The sequence below is a fragment of the Sorex fumeus genome, unplaced genomic scaffold, assembly GCF_029834395.1.
Source record: "Sorex fumeus unplaced genomic scaffold, SorFum_2.1 ptg000002l, whole genome shotgun sequence".
Classification (NCBI taxonomy): Eukaryota; Metazoa; Chordata; class Mammalia; order Eulipotyphla; family Soricidae; genus Sorex; species Sorex fumeus.
The window spans coordinates 15,690,963-15,710,348 of NW_026606059.1; the positions used below are offsets into that span (position 1 = coordinate 15,690,963).

At 40.9% G+C, this 19,386-nt stretch overlaps 1 protein-coding gene across 1 annotated transcript in view; it reads right to left on the reverse strand.

The window, feature by feature from the left end:
• Positions 1-9,832: 9,832 nt before the first annotated feature.
• Positions 9,833-19,386, reverse strand: part of LOC130020079 (carbonic anhydrase 13) — a 35,726-nt gene continuing 26,172 nt past the window's right edge. The window contains exon 7 of the mRNA XM_056110717.1: positions 9,833-12,057. Coding sequence (XP_055966692.1) covers positions 11,938-12,057 — 120 coding nt within the window. The 3' untranslated portion in view covers positions 9,833-11,937. The remainder of the gene's footprint in view (positions 12,058-19,386) is intronic.

A 19,386-nucleotide genomic window follows, 5' to 3' on the forward strand; every position in this document is an offset into this window, starting at 1 on the left:
AACTTTACTTACTTGTTTTTCATATTGGACTGGAGCAATAGCACAGCAGGTAGGGTATTTGCCTTGCACTGGCCAACCCGTCCGACCCAGATTCAATTCCTCAGCCCCTCTCGGAGAGCCCTGCAAGCTACCCAGAGTATCTCACCCACATGGCAAAGCCTGGCAAGATACCCATGACGTATTTGATATGCCAAACACAGTAACAAGTGTCACAATTAAGACGTTACTAGGCCCGTTCGAGCAAATCGATGAACAATGGGAGAACAGTGACAGTGAAAGATTTTTTCATATCAGTACTATGGTGAGTCTGTTACAGCAAGTGCGTAGAGTAATTTACAAAGAAAATAATTTATTATACTGATAAATCAAATTTGAATTTTGCAGAGCTGAGAAAGTAATGCTAGACCTGGAGAATTTTACCAAAGTTTATCACCTTCAAAAATAGCCAACAGGGCTACACTTGTCTGTGCAATGTGTAACAATTCATTTCCTTCTGTTGCTACCAACTAAACAAGAAAGCTGACTTGGAACCAGTCTCCAAGATAGTGACTGCCAAGCTGCCGGAAGCACAGGGAGACCGGAGGGAGGTCACCCATTTCCAACTCCATTAAGCCTGGGGCTTTCAGTCGCAAGTCCTGCACACCTGGGAATTTCTGCAGATTCACTCATGGGTAAGGCTATTCCAAGCTTGTGGAGGGGAGCTGTGAGCCTGGTGGCAATTGAGTTCTGGAGGTTTTCCGCTGCCGGGGAGGGGAGGGGGTACTCACTTGCCCCACTCCAAGTTGCCCAGGATGAGACAACCTGGCGTGGGGTCTGGAGTAATCTCTATTTTTATTTATGCCCTCTTAATCACTGCTCTCATCAGGGTCATAAATTCTTTTTCAAAGGAAAATGATCTTAAAAGTAAAAGTATATCGGGGGCTGGAGTAATAGCACAGCAGGTAAGACGTTTGCCTTGCATATGGCAGACCCAGGTTGGATTCCCAGCATCTCATATGGTCCCCTGAGCACCGCCAGGAGTAATTCCTGAGTGCATGAGCCAGGAGTGACCCCTGTGCAACACTGGGTGTGACCCAAAAAGCCAAAAGAAAAAAAAGTAAAAGTATAAAACAAGCGAGATGGCAATTTTCTGGAGCAAACTGTAGATGGGGAATTTCTATCAGCAGAACCCAGGCCACTGCAAGGTTAGGGCTTTAAGTGACAACAATGGGTAACTGGAAATTGGACTCAATGAGTGATCTCAGTCCTAAAGGAAAGGTATGCTCTTCCTTCACCTCTAAATCATATCTGAAGTAAATTGCTTGATGCTGGATTGGAAATTTGAAAGTAGAGAGTAAATCTCTAAGGATCTAAAATATAATTATGACTTTTATGTCAAATAATGTAAGTCCATGTAGCTACAATTTTCACTATTTTTGTGTGGGTAAGACATATATATAAACATATTTATATGTAACTGGTTTTATTATAGCATAAGCTAATCTTTTCACTAAAGCAAATCTCAGCTCTAGTAGGAAAGAGGAGAGCAGAAAAGAGTAGTGGATGAAACATTAATCATGGCCAAGCTAAGTGGCAGGTTCTTGATCTTTTTGGTTACAAGAACTTTCACAGTCTTAGAAGTGATCAAAGATCCCAGAGAACTTTTGCTTATTCTGGGTTGTATTAAGGTGACATGTCTGCTTTATTGTAAATTCCTTTAGTGTCTATCTAAATAAGACAAACAGACCCTTTTATCTGTGTCTGTATTCGCTCTGATGCACTAGACTGTTTGATTTAAACTCCTTGGAGGAAATCCACTCACACAAAAGTATCAGTGGCAGAGTCGAAAGCAAAGCCTTTTCAGGTAATTGTGGGTATTCTTCAGTATTACAGCTAAACCTTACAAGTAGCTGTTTCTTCAAAATCTCACATTCAAAAACCTTTGATCATTGTATAATTGAAACCCAATCACAAAAATTTGTAAGTTTACAACTGTACCCCATGGTGTCTCGCTAATAAAAACAAAAAATAAAAATAAAACAAAACAAAAAAATAAAATAAAAAATTTTAAAAACTTGTGAATAAACTTGTCATACTGCTTCATCAAAATCTATGAGTTCTATACAAATAGATATTTAATTTATGCTTGATTTGGTAACATCCAACACTGGTAAGTTGGGAATTATCGATATACTATGTTAAACATTTTTTTTTGCTTTTTGGGTCACACCCGGCAATGCACAGGGGTTATTCCTGGCTCTGCACTCAGGAATTACTCCTGGCAGTACTCAGGGGACCATATGGGATGCTGGGAATCGAACTCAGGTTGGCTGCGTGCAAGGCAAACGCCCTACCCGCTGTGCTATTGCTCCAGCCCCTAAACATATTTTTAAAATATTGAAACAATTCATTATACTGTATTTAATAATAACATTACTTAAAATTATTGGGCTCACAGCGGTAGAGTATTTGCCTAGCATTTGCAGGAGTCTGAATTTAGTTCCCAGCTCTGCCTGGCCTCATCTCCAGAGCACTGCTAGTGATCCCCCCAAACCCTCCTGGTTCCAGCACTGTTAGGTTTGCACCATCTGCACTGCTGGAGCAGTCCAGAATTCCCCCCCAACACTGCCAGGAATGGCCTCAATACAAATGTCAATAAATAAAATTATCACTTCTCTCATCAGAAATACCTTAGGCATTAAGAAGCTGGCAGGCTTACTGAGACAAATGTTCTGCAAAATCCTAATTTTCTCTCAAAGGTTTAATTTGTTCATTGCCAATAAATCATTTTGTTTTTCATAAAGTGACAAGCTCATTTTATTTCCAAGAATAAACAGAGAACATTTACCTGTCTGAATATCCAGAGTCTTTCCATTGTTTCTGTGGTTTTAAAATAATGTACCATTTCTTTTGACTAAATAATTTAATCTGCAATTGAAACTATCAACTAACAAGTATCTTCCCTAAAAGAACACCACCAGACTTCAATATGCCACAGTTCTTCAGGTGGGCTTTGCATTTATTACACTGAATATTAAAATATATGTACATGGAGAATATCATGCTAAGTGAAATGAGTCAGAAAGAGAGGGACAGATATGAAATGACTACACTCATTTGTGGAATATAAAACATCATAATATGAGACTAACACCCAAGGACAGTAAAGATAGGGCCAGGAAGATTGCACCACCATTTGGAAGCCTGCCTTATGAGCTGGGGGAGAAGGCAGTTGGGATAGAGAAAGGGTCACTAAGTCAATGATGGTTGGAGGGATCGCTCAGGATGGGAGGTGTGTGCTGAAAGTAGATGAAGGATCAAACCTGATTGCCTCTCAGTATTTGTATTGCAAGCCATAATGCCCCAAAGTAGAGAGAGAGGAAGAGGGAAATTGTCTGCCATGGGGAGGGAGGGGGGAAGAATACTGGGGACATTGGTGGTGGAGAATGTTCACTGGTGGAGAAATGGGTTTTCAATCATTGTATGACTGAAACTCAAACATGCAAGCTTTTAAGTGTAGCTCACAGTGATTCAATAAAAAAATAAATGAATAAAATTTTAAAAAAATATATGTACACAAGAGTTGGGTTAATAACTGATCTTAAAATTTTTTCAAATAGTCAGAAGGGAAAAAACAATTTTTTCTCAAGAATAAGTACTCATATTGATACAGCCGAAGAGAAGGGTCACATGGAGGGCGGGATCCACAGCTCCCGGAAGGAAAAAAAAAACAGGTTCCAAAAAGAGCCGAGATCATCGGGAAGTCCCAGATGGGGTAGGTACCGCATCCCGCCTCCCCCAGATAGAACCCTGGTGACCAGAAGCCTCTACAAGCACAGCTCGAGTATGCAGGAACTAGGACTTTTCCTCAAAACCGCGCGGCCGCTTATGCGGCCGTGTGACATCTCTCTATATACAAAGTGATCCATGGGAAGTAAACCACCCAACATTTCTCCCTGAAAATCAGAGTTAAGTTTGGAGCACGGCCACAGCCCCAGAAACACAAGGACTTAATGCAGAACCCAGCAGCTTGGAGCAGAAAAGTGAATGGACTATGCGTTAATCCAGGCCATCATGTCTGTCCGGAGGGGAAAGGGTGTTGCCCCATTCGCCCTCTCCTCTCTGGAAAGAAAGATGGCAGCCGCATGGAAGCCTTGTGGAGAGCAAGTATGAGTCGGGGGTGTGGGGGCGACTAAAACCTCATGGGAAAGGGGGCATTCCGGTCCATCCTTCACGCCCTACCGAGGTCACCAGTTGCCCCCCACAAGCGGCTCTCCAGCACGGCTACAGCCCCAGAAGCACAAGGACTTAATGCAGAACCCAGCATCTTGGAGCAGAAAAGTGAATGGACTATGCGTTAATCCAGGCCATCATATCTGCCCGGAGGGGAAAGGGTGTTGCTCCCTTCCGCCCTCCTCCCTCTGGAAAGAAAGATGGCGGCCACATGGGAGCCTTGTGGACAGCAGGTATCAGCCTGAGGTGTGGGGGCGACTAAAACCTCATGGGAAGGGGGGCATTCTGGTCCATCCTTCACGCCCTACCGAGGCCACCAGTTGCCCCCCACAAGCGGCTCTCCAGCACGGCCACGACTCCAGAGCACAGAAACCAATTTCTTAACTGTCTGACTTTCAGTAGAAATACTTCCAGGGTCAATAAGTAAAATAGCTGAAATCCAAAACCAACATTTAATTCTTGAACCCAGCTGTAGAAAGCAAATCACTTCACAATGCTTCTTCAGTATGTCTGATTTGGGGGGAGGGGTAAACTCTAAATAATAGTGGTGAATCTTTTATTGAAACAATGAATCTAATCAAAGCAGATAGAGTGTTAACTAGAATTCATCTGCCTCACAGGGACTGGGAGGGGTGGTGGTGGGGTTTTATTGGGGTTCTTCATGGTTAAAAAATAAGTATTGGTAAAGGGAAATGTGTTTGATATTTGCATGACTGAGACCTAAACCTGAAAGCTTTGTAACCTTTCCCACAGTGATTCAATAAATAAATTTTAAAAAAAGTACTCATATTGAGTATTGAGAAACTGGCATTTTAAACATGGTGGTAAAGAAAACTTGGCTACTATTTATTTCATTTACTGCTGCAGTCTTTATTTGTGCAGAAAAAAACCCAACTAGCATTTCATTGATCATCCCCTTTACACCATTGGTGCAAAGGGGAAATAACATATTGGTATAATTATAATATAGTTTGACTTTTCAGATCTTCTGAAATTACGTTAGGTAGGGGCCCTCAGGGTTCTGCCAACTACTCTTTGAGACGCCCAAGTCTCTGGATCAGTGGGAAAGAAATGTTTCTGGTTGTCCAGATGATGGCAGTAGAAGATTTACTCAGCAGACTTGAGGCACTTGTCTTTTTTTTTTCTTTTTGGGTCACACCTGGAGACTCATAGGTGTTACTCCTGGCTCTGCACTCAGGAATTACTCCTGGCAGTGCTGAGGGGACCATATGGGATGCTGGGAATCAAACCTGGGTCAGCCGCCTGCAAGGCAAATGCCCTTCCCGCTGTGCTATCGATCCAGCCCCAAGGCACTTGTCTTTAACAGGTACAGACCACTGTTTGATCACTGTACTGAGCTAGAGGTGTTCCATTTTGTCACCGTGTACCAATGTAATTTTACACTTCTTGTCTTTCATCTCGAGTTACTTTCACAGTTGATAGGCTAATAATTTCCCAAGGAAATAAATTGCTTACTAAGAAATAAATTGGTTTGGTGTTTTGTTGTTGTTGTTGTTGTTTTGGTAAATAGTTTATGGGTGCTTGTAATTTCATGACAGAAGAATGGGTCTTAAGATGTACTGATTTTACACATAATCACAACACTTATTATCTATCATCCAAGTCCTAATCCGCTCGTACCTTCAACAAATACTTCTTGAGTCACCTGCAAAGATAAAACACACTGTAAATAGTGGGCACCTTGACAAGTCCAAAGGTGGCTGAAAGAGATAAGGCAACATAACTGAGAATAATTTGCCTCCTTGAAATTCAAGAGAAGCCAGTCGAAGACGGAGCACGATGGCCAAACCCAGTGTCTACCCTTGAGTTCATTACTGCTTATGATCGTGTGTATAGGGAAAGCAACAGTTTTGATAATCTCTTGTTAGAAATAAAGGGCTCCTTTGTGAAGCCCCTGAGGGTTTCAGCACATAATCTTGCTCTTCCCCTTTCTATTCTTCCCTTCCTGGAAAGGACATAGCAGCCAGCATAGTGTATGACAGCCCAAACTGACTCACTTCATGTATCGTGGGAGTGAGAGGTTGGAGGTGATGTAATACTACTTATATGCAAAAGAAGGGAAAAGGGTCAGAGACAGCGTTCAAAAAGCGAATGCACATGATTTTCATGCCAGAGGCCCAGGTGTGCTCCCCAGCACAGCATGGTTCCCTGAGTACTGCCTGCAATGACACCCAAGCACACACGGGGAGTTGCCCCCTAAACACCACTATATGTCCTCCCCTCCAATGGAAAGACAATTAAGCATGTCCAGAATAATGGGAATCAAATTTCTCACTGTTGGAAAAGGAAATTAGGAAGTGCAGAACTGAAATTAATGATAGAACATTAGGTTGAAACTATAAATGAGTATAAAAGAGTAAACTTAAATATCTGTATTTATTCATAAACTCGGATATAAATATGTTGAATGCATGTTACACTGCGTGTGTGTGTGTGTGTGTGTGTGTGTGTGTGTGTGTGTTCAGTCTCTGTCCTTTGGGAGGTTCTAGGAGTAACAGGGTACCATTTATTTCTCTACAACTGGATTTTGGTTTTCTCAACATTAGTCTCTACTAAAAGAAATGTTCTTTGAAGAAATAGAATATTCTAGAGTGGGAGAAAGGAATAATGATCTAAGCTAGACTTGCAGAGTCAGAAAATAAGGCATGAGAACATGTCAAAAAATACCGCTTGCCGATGCTCCTACTTTGGGGCTGGAGCAATAGCACAGCGGGTAGGGCGTTTGCTTCGCACGCGGCCAACCCGGGTTCGATTCCCAGCATCCCATATGGTCCCCTGAGCACTGCCAGGGGTGATTCCTGAGTGCAGAGCCTGGAGTAACCTCTGTGCATCGCTGGGTGTGAGCCAATAAGCAAAAATAAATAAACAGATGCTCCTATTTTACCAAGAAAAATTTTGCCTATGAGAATAGAGAGCAATAATGATTTCAAAAATACAGAGAACATAACTCACTGAGTAAAACAGAAAAATTTAAATCCATACTGGAAATAAATGAAAAAATTAAGAGAATATTTAAGTGGACGAGAATGAATACACAGTAGTTCTCAAATAACATCTTTTTAGTGTAATTGTATTGTAACTCTGATGCGTACCTAAAGAGTGCTTATATTTATGCATTGTTTAGCAGTTACATGAGCAACAGATTGTACATACAAGTGACATCCAGTGTTTCAGGTGACTTATGTGAAGTGGGGTGAAGAGAGGTCACGGCCTCAAGAAGGGAGTCTGCCAGGACAGTAGACAGAAGGGCCAGGAATACTGCCACATAGTTGGAAGCCTGCCTCAAGAGCTGGGGGAGAAGGCAGCTGGAATAGAGAGGGGATCACTAAGACAATGAAGGTTGGAGGAATCGTTCGGGATGGGAAATGTGTGTTGAAAGTAAATAAAGGAACAAACGTGATAATCTCTCAGTGTCTGCAAACCTCTGTATTGCAAACCATAATGTCCAAAGTAGAGAGTGTGGGGCAAATTGTCTGCCATGGAGGCAGGGGGAGGGTTGAAAAGGGGGGTCTACTGGGGACATTGGTGGTGGAGAATGTGCACTGGTTGAGGATGGGTGTTTGATCATTGTATGATTGAAACTTGGGCTGGAGCGATAGCACAGGAGGTAGGGAGTTTGCCTTGCACGCAGCCAGCCTGGCCGAGCCGGGTTCGATTCCTCTTCCCTCTCAGAGAGCCTGGCAAGCTACCAAGAGTATCCCACCTGCACGTCAGAACCTGTCAAGCTCCCTGTGGCACATTCAATACGCCAAAAACAGTAACAAGTCTCAAAATGGAGGCATTACTGGTGCCTGCTAGAGCAAATCGATGAATGATGAACAATGGGAGGAAAGAAGAAGAAGAAGAAGAAGAAGAAGAAGAAGAAGAAGAAGAAGAAGAAGAAGAAGAAGAAGAAGAAGAAGAAGAAGAAGAAGAAGAAGAAGAAGAAAGATCTGCCTTTCCCACCCTTGCCCTCCCACCCTGGGAAGTTGAGGCCTGAACACATAAAGTCCACTATGAACACTTGCACAGCACAAACTTTGCATCTCACCAGCCCAACACAGTACCATCAAGCTACACCTGAAACCCCCTTGATCTATGTGGTGCAGAAACTGGTCCCCACCACCTAAGTTCCCCAGAAGCCATGAATTCAGGCTGGAGTGAAGAATTGCTCTTTGCAAGAAAAATAAATTCTAAACTCTGCCCCGTCCACTGACTACCTTCACAGAAAAGAACTTCAGAAAAGGAGGTGAAGAGGAAAGTGAAATAAGTGAATCTGGGAAACATAAAAGGACAGAAAGAGAATTACCTACTGCAAGAGAGAAGGCAGACCTCTCCAGAGCGGAAAGAGCCAAGCACAGCTCTCAAGCAGAGCTGCAGGCCAACTCCCAAAATGGATAATGCACACCATACAGTCAGAGGAACAAGCTCAGGTGAAGATGCAGTGACCTCCAGAAGGCTGAGAATCACACACTCTGCCAAGTTTGTTTGCATACAGTTCTCTTACTCAAACTTCTCTCCGAAGTCTGCTGCTAGGATTGTGGTCTAGGGAGAGAGTTTGCAACTGTTGCTGGTTTATTTATTTATTTATTTATTTATTTTTCTATTCTCAGCACTGCCTTTTTTTCTTACTGTGCAGTTACTTCTCCCAGGGAGGCTAACTGAAGCCCTTTGAGTAAACCCTGCATCTGAAAGGTGTTCCGGGTTCCTCAGATGGGGCCTGAATTTTGAAGACCTCCATGCATTTGGTATGGTCTGGGTTGCCCCTGACAATAACTTTCTCTTTGCACATTATGAGGGCGCCCACCAGAACACTATCCCAGACAGCAGAGGTGTTTATGAGGTTGTGCCATCTAGGTTTGTGTCATTACACTCAGATCTCTCAAAGCAAAATCACTGACTACACTGTTTCCTGTTAAGTCTTGCATTACTGTAGTCCACTTGGTTATGAGCAGCAGTTTCCAGGAGCCTCCTGAGGACATTAAATGAGCATTTACTCCATACCCCATTAGATAACAAATCAAAATTGGTTGCTTAACGGAATACTATGAGAAAAGCACAGAATTCAGCATTGTTGGGGAGGAACATTCCTGCCTAAGATGAACTTAATCACAAGGAAATTTTTTAAAAATTTAAGAGTGTTCTATTTTTTTAAAAATAAATAAAATGTATAAAACACAATCTGGCTTGTACATAATAGTCAACAGAGTCAAGATAATGAAAACTAAGAAAAAACTGAGGAGTGAATTACCTACTGAAGGAAACTAAGTGAACAACTTATTCTCAAATGGATTTATGATAACAAACAATATGAATTTCATGGTTATTGTAGCTATATTATGTTATAGAGGACAATGTCCTAGTTTTTAGGAAATACATACACAAATTGTGGGATAGTAAAACATGAAATAGCAACTTATTCTCAAATCAAGAAAAGGGTTGGCAGGAAAAAAAAGGGGTTTGGGGAGGTGGAGGAGGAGGGTTAGGAGAGGTATGGTGCCTACAATTTTTCTGTGCATTTGAAATCATTTTCTAAATTAGAGGGTAAAAGTGTAATCACATTCTGTGTCTTGCATAAACAAGTCCAAATACAGTTCAAAGTTTCTTTCTCTTTTTTTTTTTATTATTGTGATTGGATCCAATTTAACTTAAAATTCCAAATGCTGAGCAAACAAAAATAGAATACATGTTCTGAAAAACAAAAGAGATTAATTTACAACTCTTTAATCTTTCAAAAGATAACAAGGTTAACACACGCTTAGACCTTTTACCTCTAAGAGATAAATAAATTAGCAGACAAACTTCAAGAAAAACAGCCGCCTTGTAGACTTTTTTTGGTCTACTAAAATCCAATATTGTATGGAGCCGGCGCAATATTGTAGCAGAAACCATAATTTATAAAATGGTAACTCTTATACTCAGTAATTAGAATTCCCTCCTACATGCCCTTCCAGTTATTTTAATGTATATTCTCTGAGAAAACAGACTTCTTTCTCTGACAAAGAAACTTCTTAATATACTTTCCAAACTCTCCCATTCAACACTGTTTTTTTTTTTTCAAATCATGAAAACTTCTGTCAACACTAGCTAGACTTCAGGGGTATTCCTTTAAGAAGAAACAATTTCCAAGAGATAAGATTTAACTTGTTACATATTAACATACAGTACATTTGATCACAAGCAGTCAGGTAATTACTGAAGATATTATATAGATTTTTTTTAAATATTCAATTCATTAAGTATTTACTACAAGCCAGCCTCCTGCCAGGCTTTAAACTAGATCCTGAATGCAGAAAACAAAACCCACGTGGGCATCAGCCTCACTCTTCTCATGAGTTCATCTTATATCACCACATACATCATTACACAGTCTACTGTTACAGAGCTATCCTACTAAGGATTCTCTACAAAATAAGCTTAAGGATTAAAAATATAGACCAGGAGAAGAAAGGTGTCTAAATCAAATTTGCCAAATGTCAATTAACTGTTAAAATTCTCCCAGAACAGTAGAAGTGTTCAAGTGAAAATGTGACCATTGATTTACTGCTAAGTGTTACTCTATTCTTCAAAAAAGAGCAAAGGTGCCCCCACACCCTTCTTCACCAAAAGGAAACAAAAAGTTCCATGAGAGAATAGGTTAAAAATGAAAATGAAGATTCATCTTTCAAAGTATTGTAGGAGAAATAAATGTGAGAGAGACAGAGAGAGAGAGAGAGAGAGAGAGAGAGAGAGAGAGAGAGAGAGGATCAGCTTTACCATAGAATTGCATCCAAGGGTGTGGATTATTGAAACAAGAGGAAAGCAATTTTTTTTCACCAGTTGAAAGGACAAGGCTCTCACAGAATTGCTGGCTGCCTGCTCTACTCTGCAGCCAACATAAGCAACCCATATATCATGCCCTTAGGCCTCAAGTGGGACCTTATAATCTCTTCATTTCAAATCATATTGTGCCATAAATTGGTAAGCACTACATCTGGTCAATTATTAGCCAGGTGTCATAATCATTACTTACGATTTTGATATGTGGCCAAATCCATTAAAATTTAAGTAGCACAGGCCTCTCCTGAGGAATTCCTTACCAAAGGAAAGGTTTGTTTAGTTTGTTTGGTATGGTTTCTTGTTTTGTTTTGTTTTGTTTTAAACTATGGAATACTCACCAACTAGCTGTAACCTACCCACTCCCTCCTGTAACCTTCATACTGTTATTTTAGTAAAAGTGACATTTATGAAATGAGAATTTGTAACAGAAAACAAAAATTCACTTTTCAAGAAAATACGTTCTGCTTTTTATAAATTGGGATCAGATCAAGACATTAAGCAAAATTACTAACGTAGAAACAGGGGCCAAAATCCCCAAAATGAATTTAAATATCTCATCAAATATAACAGATAAATGTGGCTAATTCGGTCTTCTGGACAAGGAAGAAGTTTGAAGCCATTCCGAGGCCTTTGATGTGTTAATAGAGATAGCTTGCTTTAATATAGATAGCCGTGGGTGCATGTCACAGATTTTCATGAACGCTACCTGCTTCTAGAGCCATGAGAGCAATCATGAAAGGGATGGAGGAGTTAAGTCAGTTCAACTAGAAGTTTCTGATTTTCTTTGTGGTGAGAGCAAAAGGGCTCCTGGAAATTGGAATCCTAGGAAAGAACTCTTAGCAGGATGTTTTGTGTTTTGCTTTGTTTTATTTCTCTTCGCTTGGGGTTGTCCACAGGTGACAACACTCAAAGGAAAGAGGCTCTCACTTTCCTGCCCTTCAGAGGCTGTGGTGGACGGTGATTGCTCAATAAAAAAGCCGCTGCTTCCCCTTCGGCAGTACAGAGAAGGCTCCGGAACGTGGCCAGCTGTGGGAGGAAAAGAGGAGAGTTCGTTTCAGCAAAGAGAATCAGAGTCATGTTAGTAAATTCCCTGCAGCAGAAGTTAAGAAGCATATAACTTTACCAAGAACTGGAAACGACATTTTCTTTTTTTTCTTTTCCTTTTTTTCTTTTTTAATTAATTAATTAATTTTCTAATTTTATTGAATCATAACACAGCGGGTAGGGCGTTTGCCTTGCACGCAGCCGACAGGGCCAACCCGAGTTTGAGTCCTCCGCTCCTCTCGGAGAGCCCAGCAAGCTGCCGAGAGTATCTTGCCCGCAAGGCAAAGCCTGGCAAGCTACCCGTGACTATTCAATATGCCAAAACACAATAACAACAAGTCTCACAATGGAGATGTTACTGGGCCCACTCGAGCAAATCAATGAACAATGGGAGGACAATGCACAGTGCCCTTCCCACCGTGAAATAGACACAAGCGTTCATGTTTGGGTTACAATCACACAATGATCAGACAACCATTCCTCCACCAGTGCACACTCCCCACCACCAATATCCCCGGTATACCCCTCCATTCCCACCCTCCCCCTGCCTCCAAAGCAGACATGATTCCCCATAATATCTCTCTACTTTGGGGCATTATGGTTTGCAATACAGACCCTGAGAGGTTATCATGTTTGGTCCTTTATCTACTTTCTGCAGACATCTCCCATCTCAACCGATTCCTCTAGCCATCATTTTCTTAGCGATCCCTTCTCTATTCCAGCTGCTTTCTCCCCTTTGCTCATGAGGCAGGCTTCCAGGTATGGAACAATCTATATGTCCCATGTATCTACTATGTTTAGGTGTCAGCCTTATGTTCTGTTGTTTTTTACTCCACAAATGAGTGCAGTCCTTCTATGTCTGTCCCTCTCTTTCTGACTCATTTCACTTAGCATGATACTCTCCATGTCTATCCATTTATAAGCAAAGTTCATGACTTCATGTCTCCTGACAGCTGCATAGTATTCCATTATGTAGATGTACCAAAGTTTCTTTAACCAGTCATCTGTTCTAGAGCACTTGGGTTGTGGAAACGACATTTTCTAAGCAATGTATGATGAAGCAACTTCTCTGCTGAATTTCCCCACTGTGTAAATACTAAGAGGTTCTAAACACATATGAATTCTTTATTTGAAAATATATGTAAGTATTTTATTTGAAGATAGAAGTAGCAAAAGGAAATTCTACTTCAAATGTGATATAAGTAGGATGCATTTAGAAGCAGAGGATGGTGTCTGCAGTGGGTCAGTGGGAAGAGCACTATACTGGAGTTTGGAGCAGGTCCTGACCCTAATTCAGCCAAGAACCAGCTGTGTGACCTTGGGGAAATAATTTATTGGCTCTAGTCTTCAGTATTCTTATCAGAAAGCGAAGCATTGGTTGAGATTACCTCAACTGGCGTCTTCCTCTTCTTAGAATTTCACTGCACACTTGCAAGGACTCTGATATAAGATGGCCCCAGTTCTTGGGAACCATGTGATTAGTTCATTCAGAGAACTTTGGTCATTCCTTTACACAAGAATTTTGTTTTCACTATATATATATAGTGAAATATAAATATATTTCTTTTTGGGTCACACCAGCAATGCTCGGGCAGGGGTTACTCCTGGCTCTGCACTCAGGAATTACTCCTGGCGATGCTTGAGAGGACCATATGGAATGCTAGCAATCGAACCCGGGTCGGCCACCTGAAGGCAAACACCCTACCTGCTGTGCTTTTGCTCCAGCCCCAAATATATATAGGTATATAATATATATGTATAATACCTATATATAGTTAAAAAAAAGTCTAGGACCCTTCTTTCAATGTAAGTGATATAGACATATTTCTCAACAAAAGGGTTTCAGTTTGCTTTGTTCTCAAAAACAAACTGTTAATGTTACAAACTTCGTATATGAAAAGAATCAAGAAGAAATAGAAATTACTAATAATCACAGAACAGTTAGAATCACTGTTAGCACACACACACACACACACACACTTGATATGCCTCATTACCGAAATGAAGTCAACAATATATGCACCTTTGAAACCTTATTTTTGTATTTAATACATATCCTAAGTATCTTTGCATACGAACAAGCATTGATTTATGCCACTATTTTTAATAGCTGAGAATTTTTCCATTACAATCATCAGTTAAAATTACCACTTAACTTTCCTTGGTGATTTTTATTATTTTTTTAAAAATTAAACATGATTTGAGACTGGAGAGATAGGACAGTGGACAGGGAACTTGCCTTGCATAAGGCCAACCCAGATTCTAGGCGTCAGTACCAGTATCTCCTGTTAAAACTAGATGTGACTTTAGTCGTTCCCTAGGAAACCAAGCAGCAAAGACTAAGAATGTCTGGAGCCACAGCAGGGGACAGTCAGGCTCCTGCAAATTAGGGGAATCGGGGCTTGTCTGGAGTGACCACTTCAGGGGGCTGTTCCCATCCTGAATCTGAATTAAGAAAACGACCCTTTGGCCTCTCCAAGTACAATCAACCTCACACAGAAAAGGAGGATTCCTCTGCAGATCGTGACTTTGTGTATTGGTATACCCCCCCCCCCCCCCCCAACCACCACCACCACCTTTGAACTCCTCTGGAGGTTAATTCTAACTTGGCCTCATTCATCCCAAACTAAAACTTTCTCTCTTATTTTTTTCTTTTTGGGTCACACCCAGCGATGCACAGGAGTTACTCCTGGTTCATGCACTCAGGAATTACCCCTGGTGGAGCTCAGGGGACCATATGGGATGCTGGGAATCGAACCTAGGTCGGCTGCGTGCAAGGCAAACGCCCTACCCGCTGTGCTCTTGTTCCAGCCCCTCAAACTGGAACTTTCTCTGATTATTACTTTGGCCAGCACGCTCTTCTGGGTAAGACTCCATTAATAAAATCTGTCTTGATATCTCATAAAATCCCTCTGCTCTCTGACAGTGAATCTCCCTCCCAATGACTTCGCCCACCTAGATAAGCCCCACATGGGCCAGTAGCCCCCGGACTTGCTTCTTGTGGCTTGGTGTTCTCTGACTCTTCCCTGGTCTTGCCGTGTCTGCCACCGGCTGGCGCCTACTGGGCTCATCTCTCACTCATCCCCGCTTTGTTCAAGCATTCCCGCAGAACGTATGCCCCACCTGAGCCCCTATCACTAAGTCTCTCTTGGCGTTTCACAACTCCGGGAGGAGTTTCCCCAGAGCAGCCTGGGTGTGACTAGAACCTGTTTCCTTGTTTCTTTTGGCGCTACCTGTGAACCTTTCATTTCCTTGTGGGGTAACCCCAGTAGGTAGCTCCACTCATCGCTCATGTTTTGTAAACACCATTTATTCTGCCACTTTAGTGCTCAAATTAATTAATCTTCACTGCAAGCCAAAGTTGGGCAATAGTAAGGTAAGCTCTCTTATGACACATTGAAGGCCCTAACACATGTGTTAAGTTCTTTATGTGAATTATCTCATTCAATCTCCCAATCGAATCATTAACATATTATTATCTCCATTTTAAAAAAAAATAAGAAAAGGTGAGAGACAAAATTCTAATGATAGCAACTAATTGTCATTGTATAGAGCTCCAAGAAACATAAGGAAATGTCTCGGTGAAGGACTCATGTAATTTGATTGTAGTGGTTGTTACATGATAATATTTAATAGGTATGTAATATAGATACTCGTGTAAAGATATATAATGTACATATGTGTATATACATATATATGTATTATCTATATACACATAGTGTGTATATGTACACGAATATTAACTTTAGCCAAAAATTTGTAAACTTTTCTCTACACAAATATTGGAGCAAACAAAAGCCTTTTTTAAAGAAACACAGAATCAAAGTCAAGTATCTGCATGCTGAATTGTAGCAGATGAGTGAGCCAATTTACATTGTTTAGAATAAACCAGAGATTTAGGAAAAGTCAGCTTTCCAAGGGAAACAATAATCCTATTATAGAAAGCACCAGAAAGCATGTTATCTGTTCACTGGCATGGCTGTTAAATTAAGCATTTCAGTAAGTGACGCAGAGAGAAAATCGAATTTAAATCAAGAAAAAGAAAATAAAAACCATCTGATTTTCCTTTTTTGGTCAGAGTGACTTGGTCAAAAAAAAATTAGTAAGAGGAAAACATAGGAAAAAATGGCACCAACATACTAAAATGAAAACTCAATCTTCACAGCTCATAAAATTACACGGTGACATAGAAACATGAATACAAACAATGTTTCCTAGTGATTTTGAAAATAATGGGTGCCAAAACTGATTCATTCATTCATTCATCATCCTGTTATTCGTCGATTGCCTTGAGCAGGCCCCAGTAACGTCTCCTTCATCCTAGCCCTGAGATTATATTCAAGGCTCTTTAGGAGAATGAGACCCATCATTGTTACTGGTATTTGGCATATTTGGTACGCCACGGGGAGTTTGCCAGACTCTGCCCTGTGGGCAGGCTACATTCGATAGCCTGCAAGTTTGTCCAAAGTAGGAATGAGATAATAAGATGTCATAAAAATATGTCCTAAATTGATATTTAAAATTTTTCTGAGAGTAATTTTTTTATTTCTTAAATCAATTGTATTCACAACTGATATTTTTATGTATCACTTTATGGAAAGAGCTAAGCAACTAGATAATCTTCTCAACCTTCTCATATTTGGGGTTTTTGGTTTCTTGGTTGTTGTGGGGGACCCAAAGTAGTGTTTAAGTGATGCAAAGGTCCCTTTGGGCAAGTCTCCCAGGGTGAGTCACATACAAAAAAGCACTTTATCAGGCTTTGGATCTTTAACTAAACTACAGAACACTTTTAGATTCACAGAATTATAAATCATGCTTCTCTAATAAAATTAAAAGTAAAATATGCTAATAGAGGGGCCAGAGAGGGGGGTTCAAGAATTTTCCGTGCATGTGGCGTACCTCAGTTTGATTGCCAGCACCACATACGGTCCTCTGTGCACCTCCAGGAGTGACAATGCCTGGAGTAAGCCCTGAGCACAGCTGTGTGTCATCCAAAATCTCATCCCATCCCCATAAAAATACTATGAAGAGCTCTTACAGACATCACACTCATTTTCCCCTGCTATTAATACGATAAATAAGTATGGAACATTTTCACTATTAATGAGTCAATATCAATATATTATAATTAATTCAAATTCATTCTTAACTTATTGTCCTCTATCTGTTTCAGGATCTCATCAGGAACAGCATTACACAAAGTAGTCACGTCCAGTGGGAATTCATGATTTCAAACTTGCTTTTGATGACCCTAATGGTTTTGAGGAGTACAGATCAGGTGCTTTGTAGGATGTCTCTTGATAGACTTTTATCTCTTTCTCATGGGAGACAGGTGAATCAGCTGGAATAAGAGTTAGAGGTGTTGAAATGGGGCAGGGGGCCACTCCCAAGCAATACTCGGGGCATGGGGAGGAAGGGGAGACCAGAGGGGCCACCCCAGCTATACTCCACCCCAATGGCTCAATGCTCACCCAAGCAATGCTACTTAGACCTTGTAGAGACAGGGACCACCAGGCCCATGGCTGTAATGACCATGCTTGAGAACTGCCTAGGGATGCTGCTGGCCATAGAGTCCCAGGATCAAGCCAGGACTGCGGGGCTGGAGCAATAGCACACGGGGTAGGGCATTTACCTTGCACACGGCCAATCCAGGTTCGATTCCCGGCATCCCATATGGTACTTAGAGCACCACTAGAAGTAATTCCTGAGTGCATGAGCAAAAAATAACACCTGTGCCTGGGTCAGCGGCGTGCAAGGCAAACTCCCTACCCACTGTGTTATCGCTCCAGCCCCTCAGATTAAATTTTTAATGTATATTTTCCTTTGATCTTTAGCTCTTAGACTCTCCATAATGTCATCTCATAATAATTGAAGGAGCAATAGCACAGTGGGTAGGGCGTTTTCCCTGCACGCAGCCAACCTGGTCCACCCGGCCAACCCAGGTTCGATTCCTCCGCCCCTCTCGGAGAGCTAGGCAAGGTACCGAGAGTATTTCACCAGCATGGCAGACCCTGGCAAGCTACCAGTGATGTATTCGATATGCCAAACACAGTAACAAATGTCACAATGGAGATGTTACTGGGCCCGCTTGAGCAAATAAGGAACAACGGGAGGACAGTGACAGTGACTTAGGTTATCTTTGTAATCTGTTTTAAAGTTAAAATGTCTAAAAAATGTTCTTGCTACAATTGATTTAAGTTAATTAAATCACTCAAAGGTAAATTACCCATCACACAAAAGCTAAAAAAATACAATGACTATTTAGATGTTTTACTGTTTTAGAAAATACCTTAAATTAAACAGTGATAGGGTGTTTGCCTTGCAGGTGCCTGACCCAGGTTTGATCCCTGGCACTCAATATGGTCCCCTGAGCCCACTAAAAGTGATTCCTGAGTGCAGAGCCAGGATGAGTCCTAAGAACTACTGAGTGTGTCCCCCCCAAAAAAAGACAATAATAATATTAACTGAGTCTCATGTAGAATAGATAATGAATCCACAGTTAGGCAGTTATAATTCCTAAATATTCAGAGAGTTATTTTTGACATGGCCAGTCCTATTAATAAAACTAAATTATATATTTTGATATATTCTTTTCCAAATTACAAGTCCTTCTTAAAAAATAACTTGCTTTCTAAGTAACTTTAGAGAATAAAGATATCCTTAAAATACCCGGGAAAACATGGGCCCTTCTTATTACTATCTTGATGTTAACATTCATTCAGGAACTCATACAATTAACCTGTTCACATTTAACAAAGGAATGCAAAAGACTAACAGGGAAAGAACCAGAGGGTAGCAATATGTGTTTGTTAATAAGGCCACTGAATCAGTGACACATCACTTTTCTCTTGACCTTATTTATGATAGAAAAAAATAAATCACAGGAATTTCCATGTCAATCAAGCTCTGGATTTCTAATCTAACTTTCAACGTGTTTTAATAAGTATTTGAATAGTAGACCACAGGCTAGTATTTACTTTTCATAACTAAAGACAGGTTCAAAAGAAGTTGGATGTCTTCACTACTTAAAGGGAAATGCCACTTGATGTGAGCGTGGTAAATGCGAACAAGTTCTAGTCTTTTCTTGGGGTGTGGGAGTAAGAAAGGGCTCAGGTGGTGATTATTCCTAGAAAAGAAGTACTGGACTAGCTGCAGAAATTGCTGGATTGTGTTAATATTAAGATTTTACATCACTGTGCTGAAAGTAGAAAAAGGACCAAACATGATGGCCTTTCAGTATCTGCATTACAAACCATAAGACCCAAAAGTAGAGAGTAAGAAGGAAATTGTCTGCCATAGAGACAGGGGGTG